The sequence below is a fragment of the Microtus ochrogaster genome, linkage group LG5, assembly GCF_000317375.1.
Source record: "Microtus ochrogaster isolate Prairie Vole_2 linkage group LG5, MicOch1.0, whole genome shotgun sequence".
In the NCBI taxonomy this organism is placed as follows: domain Eukaryota; kingdom Metazoa; phylum Chordata; class Mammalia; order Rodentia; family Cricetidae; genus Microtus; species Microtus ochrogaster.
The window spans coordinates 63181389-63201421 of record NC_022031.1 but is presented as its reverse complement, the minus strand read 5'-3'; the positions used below and the strand labels follow the sequence as shown (position 1 = coordinate 63201421).

At 39.8% G+C, this 20033-nt stretch overlaps 1 protein-coding gene across 3 annotated transcripts in view; it reads left to right on the top strand.

The window, feature by feature from the left end:
• Slc26a7 (solute carrier family 26 member 7) overlaps nt 1-14488 on the top strand; it is a 107341-nt gene extending 92853 nt beyond the window's left edge. For all 3 annotated transcript variants that reach the window (XM_005362327.2, XM_026786546.1, XM_026786547.1), the window contains 6 exons: nt 262-399; nt 1835-1883; nt 7215-7315; nt 11298-11352; nt 11434-11537; nt 13447-14488. In XM_005362327.2, the coding sequence (XP_005362384.1) occupies nt 262-399; nt 1835-1883; nt 7215-7315; nt 11298-11352; nt 11434-11537; nt 13447-13482 (483 nt within the window). In that variant the 3' untranslated portion in view covers nt 13483-14488. The remainder of the gene's footprint in view (nt 1-261; nt 400-1834; nt 1884-7214; nt 7316-11297; nt 11353-11433; nt 11538-13446) is intronic.
• The last annotated feature ends 5545 nt before the right edge of the window (nt 14489-20033 follow it).

Below are 20033 nucleotides of genomic sequence, written 5' to 3'. Positions count from 1 at the left end.
CTTTATTGAAACAGAACAGAGGAGGGAGAGGGGATGTGTGGGTGAGTGAGGGACGTGGAGGAGAAGAATGAGGAGGAACTGCAGTCAGGATGTAAAAACAAAAGTAAATAAATACAAAAAAATAAAGACTTGAGAGAGAGATTGCATCCATAAGTAAGTGATGGGTTGACTCATAAGATTTACTCTGATTGGGTATATTATATTTTTTTTTCCTGACTTGACTCAGAGTTTTGACTCTTTTCCTCTTTTCCCCTTTAAAAGGAAACCTTGCAACAGGTAAAAATCATCTCAATAAACAACCCACTTGTTTTCCTGAACGCAAAGAAATTTAATACTGATCTAATGAAAATCATCCTAAAGGAAGATGAGAGCAGCCAACCACTCGATGATGTCAGCAAGGTAGGCATGCCAGGTCTATGATGTGTGCCGTACTACAGATCACTAAAGATGCCCTCAAGGAGACACCATGGAGTTTAAATGGGTTTATAGACCTGGTCCTAAAAAAAAGCTTAATGCTGTATGTTTGTCTGTTCATTCCAATATACCCTGAGAATAGGACAATATTAAGTATTTTTAGAAATTTGTTCATCATGGCCCTAAAATAAATATGTGACAATCTAGTGTTTTAGAATATGGAGTATGGTAAACAATTTCAGAGAAGCATAAATTGTTGTGATTATAATATTATTATGAAATTATCTGTCACTCCCTTCATCCCTCATTTCCTTTTCTTTTTTTCTTACACCTTTTTTTTTCTTAAAATTGAGACAGGGTCTCCCTGCGTAATTCCTATGTAATTCTGTCCCATTCTCCCGAGGGCTTGGGTTACAGAGGTGTCTTGTCACGCACTAACATTCAGCTTTATTTACCTCTGTACTAAGTCTCAGTGATCAGAAAGACTGAATCAGATGTGCACCAGAATGAGTCCATGTGAATGTGTAATGTCCCCCTGAATCTTCAAATTCTCTAAAATGTCCACAACAATTTATGCTTCTCTGAAATTGTTTACCATACTCCATATAAAAGAAAGACGGAATCTTGGAAATGTAAGAAAAACTTGATAGAAGTATGTGATCTGTTGCACTGGACAACACGCAGAGGAAATTGATTCTTTACTCAGCCTTAAAGATGAATACACAGTGAAACTGTAAAAGCTATGATCGAGAGTGGAAACTTGGAAAGGCATTGGCTTCGATTCCAGTGTGAGCTGTCCCTAGCTTTGTAACTTTGGTCCTGTCTTCTAACTTTGTCATCCTTGATGCCCTCATAATGGAACAGAAGATTAGTAAGTTCACAGGATGAATGTTTCTGATGATTCAGCTGTTATTGTCATCAAGACGTGGGTATATAGTAAACACTGAAAACTACCCACTGTCATCAACAGCCAAAAAAAGCACACTTTTCGATAAACAGATAGCTGCCATTTCTGAGGCCTCACTGTTAGCGAAGCTGAGCTCCATGGTACAGAACCGCTTTGTTTTCACTCCTTGACATCTATCAACTCATAAATGTTTCTCGGGCATCTTCATGAGGCTAATGTGTATGAAATAATTTGTGACCTCAGATCATAACAAATTTTGTCTTTCAAAAAAAATGTTCTCACATCTGATTCAGTGAGCAAAGTCCCCACTGAACTCATGTATACTTACTTCCAGCCCGTTATTGTTTCTTCATTTCCTGGTCCAGTGAACACAGCATCTGAAACAAGCCTTGAGAAACACATCTGAAGGTGCTCGTTGTTGTCACTCATGGCAGAGAAAGGAATGGGGGCGTGTTCAGGGTTGGCTCTATAGCTCCACAGCATTTTCACGCTTTCCATCTATTTTTCTTTCAGTGTGAACAGAACACCTTGCTCAGTCCCCTGTCCAACGGCAATTGCAATGGTGAGTTCGCTTTAAGCAAAAGTGGTCTCAACGTCTTGAGTTTGCACAGAGGACCAAAATCCCCTTCTCCTTTCCTTCTCTCTTGGCCTCAGGGGTTTCCTTGTTCTTCAGCTAAAATCTCCTCATTTTTCCTATTCCTTTCTCCTTCTCCATCTTCCCTTTCCTTTTCCCTCATTCTTCCTCCTCCTTTTCATTCCTCTGCCTTTCTCCTCACACTTCTTCCTGCTTCTCAATGTTTTCCCTCTCCCCGTCTTTTTCCATCTCTTTTCACCTCCCACTTCTTTCCCCTTCCCCTGTTCTTGCCTCTACTGATCTCCTTTTCCTTCTCCTTAAACTCAATATCTCAACTATATATAGTCTTAATATAGATCAACCTTTCCCCCAAATATTTTCTCATATATTTTAGATTTCTGCTTCTCACAACTAAATCAATTACAGGCTCACGCTTTCCTAGGATAAATGTCAGGTGACAGCAACAATGTTGATGATATGTCCTTGATAAAATGTCCAGGTCAATATTTATTCTCTAGAACTTCATTCTCCTATAAAAGTATGAGGTGAGTTGACTTTCCTTCAATGTATAGACAATGAAAGACACAGGAGGCAGTGATACACAACTGTGCAGTATGAGCAGGACAGAATGAGTGACACCATAGAGCAGTAAGCACCTAGAGCAGCCAGGTGATAAAAGATAGAATTCATAAGACCCAAATCACATCTAGTCAGAGAACTCAATTCTCAATAGACTGATGTGAAATTATACATTACATGATTTCAGTATCATTAGTTGGTGAGAAAGAAAAAAAAACAATGGGAGAAATAAAATTGTAAAAGTCTGTTGCAGTGAATGTGGGCATGATTCACAAGCATGATTTGAGGTCTCTCTGGCTCTTTCTCTGGTGATCATAAACTGGGACTATAAAATAAGTTTCAATATGTTTCAAATAATGGAAATTATGCATGCAGATTTACTTGCTAATATGCAATGAATATCTAAATCACTTAAAGATGTATTCATTTTGTTTTTAATTATGGGTATGTGTGTGGGGAGGTTGAGGGTGAGGCATGTGCACATGAATACAGGTACCTGCATGGGTTAGAAGACAACACTGAACCCCTAGACCTGGACTTAGAGGCAGTTGTGAACCACCCTCTCAGGGCGTCTAAGAACCAGGCCTAGGTCCTGTCTGAGGACTAGTACAGGCTCTTAACCACTAAGACTCCCGCTCCTAAGCTGTAAGTTTTTAATAGAAGGAAATTTAGAATGAGAAAATAACCCAAGAGTCTCATTGTATTTGGAAATTAGTAGATAGTCCTTGTAATTATAATTATCTTAAGAAGAAGTCATAGTAGGAAACAAAGAAGGCAGATTATAAGAAAATACACATAAAGTTATATGGTACTGATAGAAAACTCACCCACCCTACTCACTCACTATATTCATTCTCTCCCTTCTTTGGGGACTCCAATTTCTCCTCAAATCGTCATCAGCTGTTCTTCCTTTTCCCTTTGTCCTCCTCACCCCTCTTAGTCAGCCACAGGATTCTGCCCTCGTTTTTCTAAGTTTTCTGTGGATGGTCCTGTTCCAGTTTCATCACTAAGCCTTTGCTTGTGCTCACTACCTTATGGTGTCATTTCTGTGACCCCCCCTCGTCCCCCCCCGTCCTCAGTCTCATTCAAAATGAATCAGCATGACTCTCCGTTTGCTTTATTCTTTTGTGAGACAAACGATGGCGCTAAAGGTAAAACTTTCTAAACAGAAAACCATGGACTCCACGTGTGTTCGTAAAGGTAGCTGTGTTTAAATTACAGGATGGTAAGTTAAATGTGATAAGCGGCCACCTAGGAGACATTCAGCTGCTTTAAGGGATAAGAAAATAGGAACCAAAGAGGCTCAACCAAAGTGAGACATGGAGCAAGGAAAGCACTGGGTAAGAGAAAAAGAGTCAAAAGTTCCCTTTCTCCAACAGCCTTTGCAGATGCATGGTTGACATACAACGGAGTAAACAAACCTATAAAACCATCTATATTATTAGAAGGTGGAAGCCATAGCATTTTTCTCTGAATGAAAACTATTAATTGTTTACTTGTAAGCAGATCTTTTAAGAGTATTTTTTAGTATTTTAGGCCATCTGGTGATAAAGTTTACCGGAGCTCTGTAGCGTGTCTGTTGCCATGGTGAACTTCCACATGGTTGTCTTCTACCTACTTAAGGAAACCTCAAGGTTCCCTCCTGGTCTCTACTCATATAGCTCTTGCTTCTTGTCATTCATTCAGTTCTCATATCATTATTCACATGGCAAAAAATTCACATATTTTCCTAAGAGTTCTTGATTTTAGGAATAGTAAGAGGTGCTACATATTCAGTGATTAAGAAAGTAGACCTGGCTCCTGTTGTCATGAACCCCAAAGTTTAAGCAAACTTCTACCCTTCTGAAACCCTTCTTTCTCAGCAACTGCCACTTCTTGCTTATTAACATTAAAACATAATAAATAAATAAATTAATTAATTAAAAAATAAAAAGTTAACAAAGCACTAATATGGTCCACATGCCCTGTAATATGGTATTTCTCATCCTTAGGTGGTTTATTTCTTTTATATTTCTCTACTTTTTCTCTAAAGACTGTATTATTTTAAACTGTTATTCTTCTATGACTGTCTATACCCATTTTTCTTTTCTTTCTTCAGCATCTAAGCACATTTAACCATATTATATCTTCTCAAAGGTTTTCTAAAGTTGGACCCGACTTTCTGTGCATCTGCAGTGCTTTTGTGACTGCACGAGATGATCCTGAAAAGACCAGACTATGGCTGAATGGCTCTGCCTAGCACATGCCACTAGTGGCTGACTCCTCCCCCTTCGGGTTAGTGGACACCACTAGCAGGAGCTGCTCCTAACTGTCTCAGCCGCACCTAACCATTGCAACTCTGGACAGCTGTTGTGTCCACAACGTGGCAGGCATTTTTACCCAGTGCACTGACAGTTGATGTGTTGTTGCAAGTTAGGACCTTTTAAAGGGGCCTCTGTACTCCATGAGCAGCAGGCTCGGTGTCTGGGACATTTACAACTTTTTCAGTCTCTATGTGGATTTATGTCCCCACGTTGGGCAATAAATGTAGCAAGCTTCCTTGTTGGACTGTCTTTGGACCATCTTTGTCAGCCTGCAAATAATTACCCAGAGACTTAATATTCATTTTAAAAGCTTGGTCTTAGTTTAGGCTTTTCTCAACTAGTTCTTATAACTTAATTAACCCATATTTTTTCAATCTATGTTCTACCACATGGCTCAGCTACCTCTTCTAATTACAGCATATCTGACTTACTCCAAGTCTGCTGGCAAGATCACACTCCTAGGTTCCTTTTCTCAGTCTCTCTCTCTCTCTCTCTCTCTCTCTCTCTCTCTCTCTCTCTCCCTCCCTCTCTCTCTCTCTCTTCCTCCTCCCCCCTCTCTCTCTCACCAAGAGTGGAGCTGAGGAGATGCATATCCAGTGGGATGAGCTGTTTCTAGAATACTGCTACTGTAAACAAGATACATACAATTTTATTCTCTAAAACCAATATGTTCAACAAAATTTTTATAGGAAACCCTCAAATACGGAATTCCAGTGTATGCTGTGAACATTAGTCCTGTTAAAAGTTTAGTATCTAACTTAGTAAATATATGTACACATACACACATGCACATACATATACCATGTGTGCCACACACTTATTTATTTTTAATTACTTAATACTAATTGTTAGAGACTTTTATGTTTTGAGAGTATAAAAAGTTTCTATATTGTATATCACATCAACATTCCACTGTGAAGTGGAATGAATATTCTTTACTTGGAATGAACATTATCACTTTCCCTGCTTCTCAATTCTCTGAACCAGGAGCACAGTGATGGGAGAGAATAAACAAGAATCCCTGTGGTGTGGAGATCATGGTTAGGCTAATGTTGACAACAAAGACACCTATTCAGGAGGACCTAAGTTGTAGTTGCTTTCTGTCTTGTTTGAGGTGCTGATGAATGTCTTAGGCAATGAAGGGACAGTGGAAGTCTCCAAGAAAGCTTTGCATTCTTTCTCTGGGAGAACAGGGAAACAGGAGCTGGAGGAGCAGGGTGTCCTGGGTGTTCACGTGTTAAAGTGCCTCCTGTGGCTAGAACAGACATTTCTATCAAGGCTGCCAGTGAAGGAAACTTTCTTTGATCACTCCAAGGATATTTCCCCTATTTTATAAATTCCTATTGCTTATCATTTTTATTTAATTTTAGATCATGTCTATATCAGTTCTATCCAATTTATTAGCTCCTTGAAGAAAGGAATAGGCTCTGGCTCATGCTTGTTATTATCTGCTACATATTTGAAGATTTCTCAAACATATTACATTCTCTGCAGTTAGTTTAGTCAACTGGTTAAAGTGAACTTGTAAGTCGGAAACAAATCCTTTATTGGGACAAGACTTTTCAAATACACCAGGCACTTTGTAGTATTTTCTGGGTGATAACTCTTGTGTAACAACTTTCAGTATGCTTCATATTTCCTGATCACCTGTTTTCATATCTATACAGCAGGCTCATGCTGTTTAGTTGGTTGCTGTTGGTTTTTATAGGGTTGGGGGAACTTGGGACACAGCAAATACCGATTCACTGTGAATTAACTGCAAATTAATATTAGCCCTTACTCTGGATCTATCTGATGGGGGAATTCCCCTCTGTATCTTGTGAATATATTTCATTACCATTGGCCATTAAAGAAGCTGCTTTGGCTGATGGCTCAGGTGTATTCCTACCTAGCATCTATATCTTAAATTAACTCATTTCTATTAATCTCTGTATCACCAAGGCTGTGGCCTACTGGTAAGGTTCTGGAGTTTTTCTTCTCTGGCAGCTACATGGCATCTCTGACTCCACTTTCTTTCTCTCTGCATGCAGTTTAGTTTTTCCCACTTAACTCTATTCTGACCTTCCATTAGCCAAAGCAGCTTCTCTATTAAACAGTGGTCATAAAAACATAGTCACAGCATACAGAGGGGAATCCCACATCGCCTACCAGCCAAAGAAGCAGTAGATTAGGATCGTACACCATTCAGAATGTTTGCACTGTGCTTAGAGATAGCTTGCTGGATATCCTTTCAGATTCATTTAGAGTTCTCCTGTCCATCTAATAAAAACAACAAACAAAAGCAGAGCTCAGAAATCATTGGTAACTAACTGAAACTTTAAGAATGAAAGTTCAGAATTACTGTTCGCCTTGAGGCTGCCGTTCCTTTGTTACTGTTCAACCAAGGCAGCAACAGAAGAAATGCAAATTCTAACTACGGTTTCCGTCTCTCCTACAGAGGAAGCTTCCCAGCCCTGCCCTGCTGAGAAGTGTTCTTTGGTCCTGGATTGCAACGGCTTGACCTTTTTTGACTACACGGGAGTCTCTACACTTGTTGAGGTATCTACGTGGCCTGGGTCAGCCCTGATTCCTTCCCTTCGGTAGCAGGGTTTCTCCTCAACCATCTCAGCGACAGAGTTGAAGCCCCTTTCTCACAGGGGACATAGGACAGTGCACCTCATGCTACAGTAGGGTTGTTTCAGAAGATCCATCTGGATTCTAGACCTACAGGATAGGGGGTCAAAGTCGTAGGAGTGAGAAGGCTGAGATTGGGGTGGTATCGGGCATAATATCTGCCAGGAAGTGAGTTTTCAATGCTTCTGCGATGAAGAAAAGCCGCCTCAGGGTTGCACCACCCAGCTAATCCTCCCTGATCTCTGCTTCTGCCTGCTCCACTCCCTGAAACTGCTGCATTCACTCCCCTTTCCATGCTGTGGCTGGGAACTGTAACGGAAGATCAACTCACACAGAGGTGCCCTCTTTTTATTTCTGTCTACCCGATGTTTTGTTTTGTTTTGTTGTTGTGTTAGCTCTGGGGCTCTGGTTTAGTGACAGAGCGCTGACTAGCAGTCAAAGCCTCGGGTTCACCCCCCTGAATAAATATATAAATACATAAACAGAAAAATGGATCAATGGAGTTCAGGTTAATCTGCTTGATACAGCTTCACACTGTGAATTTCGACTGAGATCCTATATATTTTTGTATCTCTTCATTTGCATTTTAAATTGACTTTGAAATTTCCCACCATTGGGTATCTCTTGTCCAGGAAGCACAAAGGTGAGTGCTTATCCCGAAAGCCTGGGTATCCTGCTAGATCTGTCACACACCAGCTGTGTGCTGGGGAATCATCCATTGGTTGAAATCTGTTAATTCCTTTGTGGAAATGAGAATATGTTTTTGTTTTAAGAATTGAAGGTATTTAGAAAGCAAATAAATGGCACAAATCAAGGTTGAAGTATTGAAAGAGCCCACTTGTTGGTTCCCAGCTGCTCAGCTTCAAAACAACCACTCAGAAACTATATTTATTAAATCACCAGTTGGCCCATTAGCTTTAGCTTCTTATTTGCTAACTCTTACATCTTAATTTACCCCATCTCTTTTAATCTGTGAATCACCGTAAGGTTGTGGCCTACCAGCAAAGTTTCAGCACGTCTGTCTCCAGCAGCAGCTCCATGGCTCCTCTCTGACTCTGCCTTTCTTCTCCCAGCATTTCATTTAGTTTTCCCCGCCTACCTAAATTCTGCCCAATCAACAGGCCAAGGCAGTTTCTTTATTCATCAGTGGTAGTCACAGCACACAGAGGGGAATCCCACATCATTTAAGTACCTAGTCTTTCTGCACTGGAAGACCTTTTGTGGCTGGTATTTTGCTTTTCTCTGTATTGTCTGAGTCTGGCAGTTAAACTCCTGGGAACTCCCTTAAAATCTAATTTCTGAGGCCTGGCTGTGGCCCCAAGTCTTCCTTTTAAACTCTTATAGGAGACTCCTGCGGGTGGTCTGCGGACCACGTGGAAAGAAACGTTTGGACTCGATCAGTTAGGCCTGTGTGTGGATTTGTCGTTGTTGAATTGCATTTAAATTTTGTGTCTGAGATTGTTAGTTGCCTTCTCTAGATGTTTGAAAACACTTCTTAGAATCAGTGAAGAAGACAAAAAGTTACCTACTGCCCTTGAGCCCAGGGTTGAAGGCTGGCAGTTAAGATGAATCAAGCAATCCAGACACTGGGCATGCTAATGTATAAATCCATGGTCATGGATTAAAAATTCTATATGCTGGATTAAGACAATTGATACAATTTATTTTTAAATTGGCAGGAAAATATACTTGCCCTTGACATGGTATTTTTCCTTGTATATACAAGGCTGTCAGTTTTGTACCTGCTTCTATTTTTCCGACCATGTTACTGTTTGGTTTGTTGCATCGTGGCTACATTATAATGTGTGTGAAGAACACTGGCTTTAAGAACAGAAAAATTCTGGAGTCTCATCCCCCAAATACTAGTTCTGTGCTTGCAGATAAAATTTATTTTCATTCTTTCTCTTTCTCTGTATGTGTGTCATATGTGTGAGTGTGGACACATGAATGATACATGTGGATGTCAAAGGTCAGCTTCAGGCTTCAGCCCGTGCTTTCCACCTTGTTTGAGATAGTATTTCTTTGTCATATGCCGAGTAGCTGATGTGGGAGTTACAGGGGCTTTTCCTGTCTCTGCCTCCCATCTCTCAGGAGCCGTGGACTGTCCTGCCTATAGCATCCACCTTTCTTTACGTCTCTTCTGAGGCGTCAACCTCAAGTCTTGGTGCATGTGTGACCAGTGCTTTACCTACTGAGCCATCTCCCTGGCTCCCATTTGTTTGCTCTTCTATACACTAGAAGTAGAGTTCTCCACCTCATCACACTGTGAGCTCAGAGATGAAGTATGACGCAGGAAATACTCAGTAAAGAAGTGGCCAGCATAGTTAGGGAACACTCAGAAATGCCAACACTTAGTATTACTTTTCTCACTTTAAAAAGTCATTTCTTGAGCTAGTGAGTTGCCTCGGTAGGTAAAGGTGCTTGCCAGAAGCCTGACATATTGAGTTGATCTCCAGAACAGCATAAACATAGAAAAAATGAACTGATTCCACAGATTTTTTAAAATCTCCATCACTGTTGTGTGCTTGTGGGTGGCACAAACATACACACAGTAGTAAATATATATATGTGTGTGTGTGTGTTTAGATGTATATGGATATACATATACATATATTTAAAAGTCTTAAAACCATTTCTTAAAGTGCAAATAATATATTTGCAAGCAAGATTATTTCTTAGTTTCAACTACTCCGGGACTGAGTCTAGAGACAAGCACAGCGGGGTCCCTTCAGCCATGTCAGCTTCCCTGTGTTTTAGCAACCCTTTGGATTGTTTAGTTACTTCAGCATGAAGAGCATTGATGTGATCCTGGAGTTCTGCATTGAAAGGAACTAAGTGACTTCTATCTATTCTTTCACTGGGAACAGGGGTGGGGGATGGAGAGTGGGGGTGCAGTTTGGTGAAATGGAGATTATATTTATCAACATCAACAAGTCACCCAAAATAGCATTGTGCTTGTGCTCCATTGGGCTTTAGAGAAAGTCAAACACTGAAAGGTTACCTTGAATTAATCACATTAACTTACAGAAGCAGGAGTCATTCATTCAGTGACAAAGTCAGAGCCCACGTTTTATTTTTTCGTGTTCTTTAATTTATACTCAAATTGAAACAACTCTGATTAATCTACTCTTCTCGTTTTGAAGGAATGACTTCCTGATGGAAAAGGATGAAAGGAATTATGTATCTATAATGCACATGGTTACAATACAGTCTAGATCGTATTGTAAGTGCTGCTGACATATCTTTCATAGGAGATGCATCACTGTCACATGACCAATTCCAGCCGTAGTGAACCTTTGCATGCACATTAGGCAAACTTCATGGTCTTATTTTGCTTTTGATGAATTTAAGACCAGTAGTTCATAAACTGATTCTGGTTGAGGTGTCTAGGAGTTTAAGAGTTAAGGCCTTAGTGCATTCAAGTGTTAAACGTTCTCACCTTAATGGACTTTTAAAGCAGGAAAATTTGGTTCAGGTTATAATGAGGTTTAATAGCTGGGTTTTACTGAGTCAATGAAATAATCCTAAATTATTAAAGTTAGTGGGCTAGCACCCTTCATCACTTCCACAGGTTGGTCCTTGACTTTCTGTAAAAGATGTTGACAGCAATCTTATATCATTCCTACAGGGGAGAAAAAAAAACTGTTTTCATTTTTCTAAAGAAATGATAATATGAGCAGCTACATTTAGTCTCTGCAGAATACATGTTTCACTGTATGAATCTTCTGGAGCTTACTGGGCATGGCCTTAACTGTGTAACAATGCCTCCCTCTGGTGGTTTGACTTCAGAGACACTGTTTTTATCATTTGCTTTCCCTGGGAATTATCCTCCCCTGCCCAAACCTAGTTCCTCTTTGAAGTCTGCTATCCTGAACTAACTATGAGCATGTTCCTTTACTTCTTCCAGCTTTATCTGGATTGCAAGAGCAGGGGTATCGATGTGTTCTTAGCCAACTGCACAGGTAAGAGTGTGTCGTCGGCTGACACCAAGTGACGGCCTTGGATGGCCTACCTGTCTTCACACATCTCGTGCTTCTCTGCAGCATCCTTGATCAAAGCGATGACATACTGTGGAGACCTAGACACTGAGAGGCCAATCTTTTTTGACTCAGTGCCTGCTGCAATAAGTACCATCCAGGCAAATAAGGTGAGTTGGCTAAGCTAGCAAGCACGCACTGTAAGGAAAACTAGCCTACACAATCAAAGGCTTTGGAATATTATAGTAATTCCCTCCCCACTGGTACCAAAAAGATCCATGAATATTTCTTCCTTTTGCATCTGACAACTTACTGTAAGTAAAGAAATGAGTCTATTCCACTTTGTAGACAAGTTATGAACAATTGTTAAATAATTGGGAGCTTGTAATGCTATCGTGGACTAGAGACTTTGATGTCACCTATCAGGTGCAGATTCTTTGCTTTAATGGCCTTCCAAGATCCACTGTCCTGAAAGCTGGTCTTGGCTTTCTCCAGTGCAGAAATACTAAATATAGATTTTAAATATATTTTTATGTTTAGATAGTCTTGTCATCATGATCATTTATGTTGTTATTTTTTAAAATATCCTTTACAGAGTCTCATGGTCACATGACTTCAAGAAGACAAATTACTGTAGGGTATTGGGCCTTGGGTTTTAGTTTTCCAATGAATCCCAGAGCTGTGGTTTCCTGCAATTTTCCTCTAACTTTTGTATCATTTTGCCTTCCTCTTCCCCAGGGTGACATTAGTGCTTCCTCTAGTGAGCTTGGTCATTTTCAGTCAGAACAATATGCAGTTCCCAAATAATAACTGCCATTATTAACATTTATTACCTACTGTGTTCTAGAAGAGTCTAAAGGTCTCACTCATATTAATTAAGTAAATTTTTCACTGCATATGAGGTAGATATTCTCATTTAGCCAATTTTTAGAACCAGGAAATGGTGTGGTAAGTCCTTATCTATGTGTTTCTTTTATTGGTTAATGAATAAATCCTTTTTGGCCAGTGGCTTAGCAGAATAGAGCTAGGCCGGAAAACTAAACTGAATGCTGGGAGAAGGAAGGTGGAGTCTAGAGAAGCCATGTAGCCTCCACCAGAGACAGACGCCTGCCAGAACTTTACCTGAAAGACCCTCAGAGAGGACCTTTTCCTCCAATGAAGTCCCCAGAACCAGGACACTCTGAGTCCAGACCACAGGATGCAATTAGCAAGAGGTTTATTGAGTAAACACAGGTGCCTGCGGGCAGCAAAGTCTTTCGGAGGACTTGCGTGCCTGCCAACTGGAGGGCGGGCTTTTTATAGGGAAGAGCAAAAAGCAAGTTTACAGAAGCAAAAGCGTGGTTATCGGTCGATCGGAATGAGGCGGGGTGTCAGCAAAAAGCAAGTTTACAGAAGCAAAAGAGTGGTTATCGGAATGAGGCGGGGGGCATGACTGTTCCTATCTTATAGATATCCTGTTTTGAAGTCAACCTGCTTTGTTGATGTCCTATCTTATTGACATCCTGCCTTGCAGTCTTCCTATCTCATAGACATCCTGCTCTCTCAAGCACATGGGATGTTCTTACGAGAGCAGGCTGGCTGCTGATCCGGAGAATTTTTTTATTTTAAACAAACAGGACGTTCCCCTGGGAGCATGCTAGCTGCGGGTTTTGAGGAGGAGGTCTGTAGGGTCTTTCATACCCAGTAAGCCACAGCCATGTGGTGAAACATAGATTAATAGAAATGGGTTACTTTAGGATATAAGAGCTAACCAATAAGAAGCTAGAGCTAAAAGGTCAGGCAGTGATTTAATTAATACAGTTTCTGTGTGGTTATTTCTAGTCTGGGCAGTTGGTAATGAGCAAGCAGCTTCCACCAACAAGGAAAATCAAGTACAAAGGAGGTCACACCATTTAGCTTGTGATATTCAGTCATGGCTCTTGGGCTTGGGGCTTCCTCCCACACCTCTGTGCTCCTACACCTCTGACATGTCTGTTTTCATACCATGACCTGTGGCTGCCTCCTGCTACTGCCGGTCTTCCACTGTAGTTATGATTAGGGGATTTGTGAGTGATGGGTGCTTATTTCTTCCTCTTTCAGAATCTGAGCAAGGCCAGCGATCATAGCGAAGTCTGAGGCCCACGCGATGAAGTACACATCTCATCCTCAGCAACTGCCCGGAAGGGGCTGGATATTGACATTTTGCACAAATATTGATTATGGATATTTTCTATGACCTCTATACCAATGAGAATGATAAGAATTAGCAACTACATCTCCAGTGACCAGGACTTGCTGGTCCTTTATTTTTCTAATCTTTCTTAATAAACATTTAGTTATTTTATATAGGGATCAATATGCATGCAGCTTTAGTTTACTAAATAGCAAAGATGCATTTATTTCATTTTATGAGAGCATTTTGTATGGTCTTATTTCTATTTTGTTGTAAGCTAACAAATGGAGAAACACTTTGATCAGAAGTGGTTTGGACTATTTATAAGCCATCTGTAAAAAAAATAAGATCATGTAACTAATACATAAAAAGAAGTTAGCAAATGTGCCATTTCCCATAGTTTTTACTCCAAAGATATTCAAACATCAGTAAGATAAAGTGTCGCCATCTGCAGTGAAGAATGAAATCCACAGAAATAAAGCCATTGGAACAAAAGACAAACTAGAAGACAGTGACACCAATACTCATCCACACCATCACTCTGGCAGTATTCTTGTGTTCGGTGATGCTTTGTGTGTGGCAGAAAACTGCTGTTTTAGCAAGACTGAGTTCTTGCCGTTAGTCTGCCTCGTTGTGAATACTGGAAGCCTTTCGGGTGTCCCGTTGGATAGCTCTCCTCTCTGCAGCGGCACACGGAAGACATTCTGCCTGCAGCCTTATTTTTACTGCAATCAGAGACTATGAGAATCTAGCATCTAATATTTTTTTCAGATAAAGCTCTTTTAGATGACAAAGTATCATGAGTTGAGTGGTTTTATGCTGTTTTTATACAAGATTATCTTTAGGAATTGTGAATTTTCTATTTGAGAGACACCAAGTCAATAAAATTTAATCGGTTATTTATCTTTACCAAGATAGATAGATGGATAGATAGGTAGATAGATGGATACATACATAGATACATGATAGATGATAGATAGATAGATAAATAGATAGATAGATAGATAGATAGATAGATGGATGACAGACAGATGACAGATGGGTCTCTCTTGTATATTTCCATTTTCTTTTGTTAGAGGTAAACTTGGATTTGATTTTTCTGTAAATTTACCAAAATAACAGGATAATTGGCAACACCAAAAGCAGGATAGAAGTGTAAGCATTTTTATGCTTGTATATTTTATTTTTAATTACATACAAGTGTTCGATTCACAATTTTCTAACAAATTATCTTACATAAGAAGTCATAGATTACAATTATGCTTTATTCTTAATGGCAATTGAATTATTCTAGAGAGTAACACTATCAAAAAAAGCCAGGGAGTTTGAAAATCAAGTTAAAAATAGAAGTTAAAAATTGACCACCTATGAGTGTTGTAAGGAGGCCACTCGTTTATTCCCAGCTGCTCAGTCCTGAAATAATCACATAGAAACCATATTATTTGCCATACTGTTTGGCCAATAGCTTAAACATATTTCTGGCTAACTCATATCTTAAATTAACACATCTCCATTAATCTGTGTATCGCCACAAGGTTGTGGCTTACCAGGTAAAGTCCTGGTGTCTGTCTCCAGCAGGACTGCCTGGCTTCTCTCTGGCTCCGCCTCCTTTCTTCCAGCATTCAGTTTAGTTTTCCCCACCTAGCTCTACTATACCCTACCACAGGCCTAAGACCGTTTCTTTATTAACCAATGGTATTCGCAGGATACAGAGGGGAATCCTACACCACTCAAGGGCATCTGTATGAACAAAACCTAATTGCTGTTCAAGTGACATATTGAAATATGACTCAGCAAGTGTGTGGTAAGCATTCATATGATCCCTAATTTTAGCACCTCAGTTTTTGGTAAGATGAAATAATAAAATTAAAATACCGAAAATAGTGTTCCAAATTTTCATGGTCATTTTAATTTTTACCGATACAAACTGAACAGAGCAGTATTGGTTCCCAAAGCCGCAGTCTCTTCATTGTCAATCTGGTTAGTAACAAGGCAGGTGAGCACTGCTTATCATATAGGGTTCCAAGTGGAGATCGAGGGAGAGCTATAAATAGCTTCCTTATTAAAAGGAGTTTTATTCTGCGTCATCCATTTGCATTATTGTAAAGGTACGTGGTGGTGATATTCTCTATCTTCAGTCCATTGATCCCTGCCATATAATCATGAGCCATGAAAAGCTGAGAAAAGAAATATGTTATGGTACATATAAATTGATATTTTGCTATAAAAGTTTGGCCTATAATTGAGCTCATGAATTATAGGCATTTTAAATTTGTTGTAGACTATGGGCCATGGCTGACATTAAAACCATCACAGCTAATTGTTGGATGATTTGTTCTCTTTTGTTGTAGTATTGAGACAGTATTGTCTAGGAAATTGCGTGTGAGTACATTTAAGTATTTATAGTATAAGTTTAATGCATACAAAAGTTGACACCATTAATTTCAGTGTCAAATATTAATGTTATATTCAAAGGCAAAGAAGATCAAATCACACACTGTGTTAAGTCCACTGTGCTATAATTTATTCCAAGACCACGATGACTGTTTGCCCAAAGAAAGTCTCTTGAATTAAGTTCTGAGAGTCCAAAAGCTGAATATAAGTTTTAGACATACAAGTGTCTATTTCAAAAAAGAAGCAGAAAACAGAGAAGCCACAAGACCCTTCCACTGTTGCAATGCTTTCGTCAGCACACCGACCTGTTCTTATGGGCTATCTCATTTTTACATGGTGAACTCCTCCCATAGTACCTGCTATAATAAAATAGCATTAAAAAACAAAACTGACCTATACAGGTGTTGTGAGACTAATATGGCAGATATGAAATATGTAACCAGAAAAAGATGTTAACATTTATGCAAATTAAATGCCCTTAAATTTTGCCATTTGTCTTCCATTTTAAAGGTTATTTGCCCTCAATTATATAATTTCAACATCATAAAGTTTAGCTTAAACTACTTTGCAATAATTTATTTGACAGATCTCCCATGCAGTGTGATTAGGAGAGAGATCTTTCTTTTTTAATGAAAACATTAATGTGTTAATATCACATATGAGTAACGCCTGACATTTAATGGTCGTTGAAATATGTTGGTATGTTGCTGAACATACAGACACCTCTGAAATGCCAATTTTATGTTCTGTGGGTTGATCCAATTCAGTACCAAATATGCTTTTTGACAGTGAGTTTGTTGCCAGATAGATTTCTAAAAGAGGGAGTTAAGTGGTGCTTTCTCAATCCAAAGATGTAGTTAAAAATCATGTAGTCCAATATGCTGCGCTTATTTTTATATTTTTCCATGCACTTAATTATTGTTTTTTATAATTATTTGTACTAACTCAGCATGTAGCAACCAATTTATGTGGAAATAAATTGAAATACGATAAGTACAATTTTTTGTGGGTTTGTGTCTATCATTTCAGAGTACTCCCCTGCAAAGCAAATTGTGCATATTGCTTTTTTGCTCCGACCGCAGAATAGTATGTGTTGGAAATTCTTGGAAGTGTTCCTTATTCCTAGCAATTTGTTCTTACAAAGTTTCAGCCTAGGTCTACAAATGTCAGTGTCTTGATTTATGTACCACTGAAAGGGGCATGTTTTTTTTTTTTTTTTTGTTGTTGTTGTTATTTCTTCCTTTGGTTTTTTTAGTTTTTTTTTTTTTGTTTTTGCTAGTACTGTAATTGCATAACATTGTTATGCCAGGCTTCTATTTTTTTGTTCTAATTTTAATTGGTATCTGTCTTTTTTTTTCCTCTGCTTGTGTTCTTTCTTATGTGCTTTTGTCCTTCCTGGGTTCTGAGGCTGAGTTTAACTTTAATGGAGACTGTTCAAAAACAAGAAAATAAAGCCTTGTTTCCTTATTCAATGGAGACATTGTAGAGAATAAAAACAGAAAAACAAAAACATCCCTGCCCTCCAGTGTTTGCATTCTAACCAGGGCTTCAGAAAATAAACAGGATGTGTTTACAACATTTCCATTGCGAGTTGGATAATATGCCAAGGACACGATAAAGAAAATCAATTAAATGTACATCCTGAGGTTAGACACTCCCCGTAGGTGGATGGCGATACAAATGGGAGTGTCTAAACAGTCAGGGTAGATGACTGTGACCAGGCTGACAGGCTTAGACACTGTCTGGTCTTCCTTACAGTGCCTGAGGTGGAACACCCAGGATGGAGGTAGCTGATATGATTTCTATTAGATCTCTCTTCCCTTGTAGGCTGTGCCTTCTCACTATTGGGGACAGTGAAAAGGGGAAAAGCCCTCAGCATTTCTTTGTATAAGGACCCACCCTCATGACAACAAGGTTAACTTTACTTCAGTCCTTATAGATATTATTTCCAAGTAGAATTCAATGCATAGCTTTATTTTTTTGGCATCTCCTGTATTTGTTTTCCCCTCGAATTTAAAAATGAATTCATTAAAACTCTGTGACCCAGAGGTCTTACCTCTGTCTAGCACTAATTCTAAACTCTGATATCCCAAGTTTTATTGAAATATTATCTTAGTCATATGTGGCTCAGAATTCAAAGTGTGATTTATTTCTACACCAAAGTTCTCTTTTTAGCACAAACCTGTGCTAAATGCAAGCTCTATCCCCCCCCCCCTCCCCAAATACAGTAAAAGGACAAGCAGAAGAAGGAAGATCTTGTCTAAAGAGCATAAATGAAAGAAGGGAACAATAGGCACCAACCATAAAAAAAAAAAAAAAACCCAGCATGCCAAGTGCTCTAGATTCAGGTTCATTAAATTGTTTTAAATATTTATTCACTTGTCAACTGTGTGTGCATGTGTATATATTCAAGTGTGTAAGAGTGCGTGCATGCACGAGAGAGGCAGAAACACACAGAGAGACAGGTTTGGGGAGTTGGTTCTTTTCTTCCTGCCATGAGGATTGCAGGGATTGAATTCAGGTTGTTAGTCTACACAGCAAGGATCTTTATCCATAGAGCCATTTGTTTGCATCCCAGATGCAGTAAATCTTAAATCGTGAAAATTATCCTCTATAGTCCACTGATTCTCCACATTCTGGACGCTCTAGAGTAGAAACCTTGCCTCCAAATCTCCAGAGTTGCTCCCAAACCCCGTGACTCTACAAACTATCAAAACATAGTTCCACAGCTCCCATTGAACCATCGCTGTCTCTTTCAGTTCACACTGGCGGTGTGGGCATTGGTGTGACTCAGTTTCTACTCCTGCTGAGGTGATGGATTAACTTCACAACAAAACAATCAGTGGTGGCCATTTTATGTCCCCATCAGGTTTTTGTGCCACTTCCTCCAAGAACGGATTGGGCAGACAGCGAGGAGTACAGATAGGGGATTGCTTTATTGTCAGCTTAGGATCAACAACTTCTAAACAGAATGAAACTCCTTAAAACTGATTGCCACTTGGGACTTAAATGAGACAGGTTTGAAGTTGGGGCAGCAGCAGCATGCTAGCCAAGAGCTGCTGAAGCTCTGAGAAGCATTACGCCTCAAAAGCACCCAGACTAAAAGTGGTCCCTTGCACAGGAGTTTGCAGGCATTAGCAGAAAAACCTGGGCTTCCACTCTCGGAAGCCATGGTTCTTAGAGGCAGCTGTGGGGACAAGCTCCCCCCTGCAGTATGGTTTCCGATCTTCAAGGAGGATTTTTGTTGACTGAGGCAGGAAGATTTCCCTCTTTCTGCAGCTGCGAGTGGGGTCCAGGCATTGGTCTGGGTGGAGCTCCCAACCCAGGGCAGAAGCTTCAAGTGATTGGCTGAATGTCGGTATGTAAATGAGGTGAAAATAGTGACAGGCAGGGTCTCAAAAGCTGGGCATAGCAGCATTGTTTGTAATAGCCAGAACCTGGAAGCAACCTAGATGCCCTTCAATAGAAGAATGGATGAAGAAAGTATGGAATATATACATATTAGAGTACTACTCAGCAGTAAAAAACAAGGACTTCTTGAAGTTTGCGTACAAATGGATGGAAATAGAAAACACTATCCTGAGTGAGGTAAGCCAGACTCAAAAAGAGGAACATGGGATGTACTCACTCATATTTGGTTTCTAGCCATAATTAAAGGACAGTGAGCTTATAATTCGCAATCCTAGAGAAGTAAAATAAGAAGGTGAATCCAAAGACAAACATATAGGCATCCCCCTGAATATTAACCTTCATCAGGCGATGAAAGGAGACAGAGACAGAGACCCAAATTGGAGCACTGGACAGAAATCTCAAGGTCCAAATCAGGAGCAGAAGGAGGGGGAGCACGAGCAAGGAACTCAGGACCGCGAGGGGTGCACCCACACTCTGAGACAATGGGGATGTTCGTTCAGGAATTCACCAAGGCCAGCTGGCCTGAGTCTGAAAAAGCATGGGATAAAACAGGACTTGCTGAACATAGCAGACAATGAGGACTACTGAGAACTCAAGAACAATGGCAATGGGTTTTTGATCCTACTGCACGTACTGGCTTTGGGGGAGCCTGGGCGGTTTGGATGCTCAACTTAATAAACCTGGATGGAGGTGGGCGGTCCTTGGACTT